This window comes from Chaetodon trifascialis, chromosome 24 (genome assembly GCF_039877785.1).
Source record: "Chaetodon trifascialis isolate fChaTrf1 chromosome 24, fChaTrf1.hap1, whole genome shotgun sequence".
Classification (NCBI taxonomy): domain Eukaryota; kingdom Metazoa; phylum Chordata; class Actinopteri; order Chaetodontiformes; family Chaetodontidae; genus Chaetodon; species Chaetodon trifascialis.
This window is the reverse complement of record NC_092079.1, coordinates 9,101,002-9,103,716: the sequence shown is the minus strand read 5'-3', so window position 1 is coordinate 9,103,716 and position 2,715 is coordinate 9,101,002. Positions and strand designations below refer to the sequence as shown.

The 2,715-nt window shown below is 48.3% G+C and overlaps 1 protein-coding gene across 1 annotated transcript; it reads left to right on the top strand.

The window, feature by feature from the left end:
- Nucleotides 1-539: 539 nt before the first annotated feature.
- Nucleotides 540-2,509, top strand: LOC139327873 (leucine-rich repeat-containing protein 4C). Its single transcript, XM_070957884.1, has 2 exons — nt 540-679; nt 919-2,509. Exon 2 carries the CDS (start codon nt 933-935, stop codon nt 1,995-1,997), a length of 1,065 nt encoding a protein of 354 aa, XP_070813985.1. The 5' UTR covers nt 540-679; nt 919-932; the 3' UTR covers nt 1,998-2,509.
- The last annotated feature ends 206 nt before the right edge of the window (nt 2,510-2,715 follow it).

Genomic DNA, 2,715 nt, shown 5'->3' with positions numbered 1-2,715 from the left:
GTTTAAAAGAAACAGAAATATTACGTAAGGGACCAAACAAATTCTGGTCAAAGAAAAGAAAAGAGTCTTCAGAGACAGATCAGGCAGAGCAGAGTACCTGTAATAATATAATAATAAAACAAACCACACAACCAATTAATAAATCCATTAAAACCTGTTGGTGCAGTCTGTATCAGTTTCTAATAGAATATTTATTGAATGCACATCAAGCATATTCACATTTCATGCTTGTGCTGCGTTATTCTTTGTCATAAACACGGTTCAGAAAGTGTTTTTTGAACTTTTCAAAGCCTTTTTTTTATTAAACATAAAGTCTATAAATAAACCCACAAACAACCTGGAGATAAACACGCCTGCAATCAGTCAAATCTGTCCAGCCCTTCTAATTCTCAGCTCTGTGGCCCAGTTTGGCTTCAATCTCTTAAAGCTCCCCTCCCTGATAACCCCCTCCCACAACCACAGCGCTGCGTGGTGAATAATTGACGAGCTCGCCTCCCCTCTCCTCTCCTCTCTGTGTCTCTTTCCATCTCTCTGTCTTTGTCGTGTCGCTCGTCGGCTTCTCCGGGCCGTGACAGCCCTCCCTCCCTCGCCTTCATCATGTCCAGTTTCCACCTGCTGTCGGCCGCATGTTGACGACTGTTGGCAGCTAAAACAGACGGAAACACAGGAGCAGCTGCTGGTAAGAAAAACCTCAAACATTACAGAGTTTTTGCAAACATTTCTAGGAAATCAAGCAGCGCATCCTCATCTTTTAACTGTTCCTTAAGTTTCTCTCTTTATGTGACAGGAAGTACTCGACATGGATCCACATACTGTGGAGTTTAGATTCAAAATGTTTGCAGTTGGTGGACTGGAACATGTTTGGTGAATTTCTCAGAGGTGAATCAAAAGAAAACTCCTGTCTGTGGTTGATTTCAGAGCGCTGTCGAGCCATGAAGGAGCTCCTGGTCCTCCTCCTGGTGGTGGCGGAGACCTCCTGGTCCCACAGCAGCAGGTGCGAGCTGGGCTGTGACTGTCGAGGAGATCTGAAGTTCACCATCTGCTCTCGGGCGCTCTTCACCCAGCTTCCCGCCAGAGTGCCGCCCACCACCGAGCTCCTGGACCTGTCCGACAACAACATCTCCATCATCCCTGAGCGCTCCTTCACAAAGAACCGCAAGCTCCGCGTGCTGCTGCTGCAGAACAACAACATCAGCGAGGTGGAGGACGGCAGCTTCTCTCAGCTGGAGTTCTTGCAGAAACTGGACCTGAGCTGGAACCGGATCTCCACCCTGAACGAAGGTTTCTCCACCGGCCTGGCCCTCCTGCGGGAGCTGCAGCTCGCCCACAACTGCCTGACGAGCCTGGACAGCCGGGCCTTCCTACACCTGGACGGCCTCCAGAGGCTAAACCTAAGCAGCAACAGCATCCACACTATCCAGGTGAGGTCGTTCTCCTCCATGAGCACGCTGCGGCAGCTCCACCTGCAGGACAACCAGCTGACAGCTCTGAGGAGCGGGATCTTCTCCATGCTGCGCTCCCTGGAGGTCCTCAACCTGGCCAGAAACGAGATCAGGGAGACGGAGATGGGTGTCTTCAAGCCGCTCACCAGCATGACGTTACTCAACCTGGCAGACAACCAGATGTCCACCGTCTACTTCAAGACCTTCCTCAACATCCACACCTACAGCACCCACATCCTGCTGGAGGGGAATCCCTGGAACTGCGACTGCGACCTGCAGAGAGTTTTCCGGAAGCTGCGGAGCATCCAGAGGCTCTTCCTGGACGACTACTACAACCTGACCTGCAAGAAGCCGCCGGTCCTCGAGGACTACAGGCTGATGGACGTGGACACGGAGCTTTGCCTCGCTGAGACGGTTACCGTGCTCATCATCTCCGTCACCGTGGTGATAACCGTGCTGGCCGCCATGCTGATGGGCGAGAGGAAGAGGAAGAAGAAGAAGAAGGGGAAGCACTGGACGCAGCAGGGGGAGCTTTCAGATGAGTCGGACTACTGAACCACACCTTTCCTTCTTCTACCTGAAAAGTGTCACAATTCTTTCTCCCTTTCTCTTTTACGCTCCTTATTTTCTGGTACAGAAAGCATTTTGACTTTCAGGCAAGATTTCGAGGCAACTGTTGCATCACTTGTAAATCCTACGGGAACATCTGCACGCCTGAAAAGAGATTTCAGATCCTGCGGTTCATTTGGTTGGATTTCCCATCTGCTTCGCACCAAATAAACCTTCCATGTAAACCGACACACAGGATATTATTCCAAAACATCTGCTTCATAATAAAAAAACCTTCCATTTTCTTGAAATGCAGTATTTTTATGGACCCCCCCCCCCAAACTTCACTTTTATATTAACAAAGAAGTTTTATTTTCTCATCTTAAATGTTTGAATGTTGAATGTCACTTTTTTATGTGGACGGATGTGATGTGGTTACAGCAGTGTTTGTGTGTTCTTAATGTTCCAGATGTGACTCGAAGTTTGGAACACATTTAATGGGATGTTGTGACATTTTATTGTGTCTCATGTCTCGTTTAAGTCAAACTTCTGCTAACATTTTCATCTTCTTGCAATAAAAAACAGTTTTCAACACAGAACATCAGCTGTTTGAATGTAAACCAGTCTGCAGTGCCCCCTGCAGGTGAAAAGGTTTACTGCAGTGGAAAGGATTTATGCCGTTTGATTTCATGGTCTTGAAGCACCAGATGGGTGGGGTTTGTTG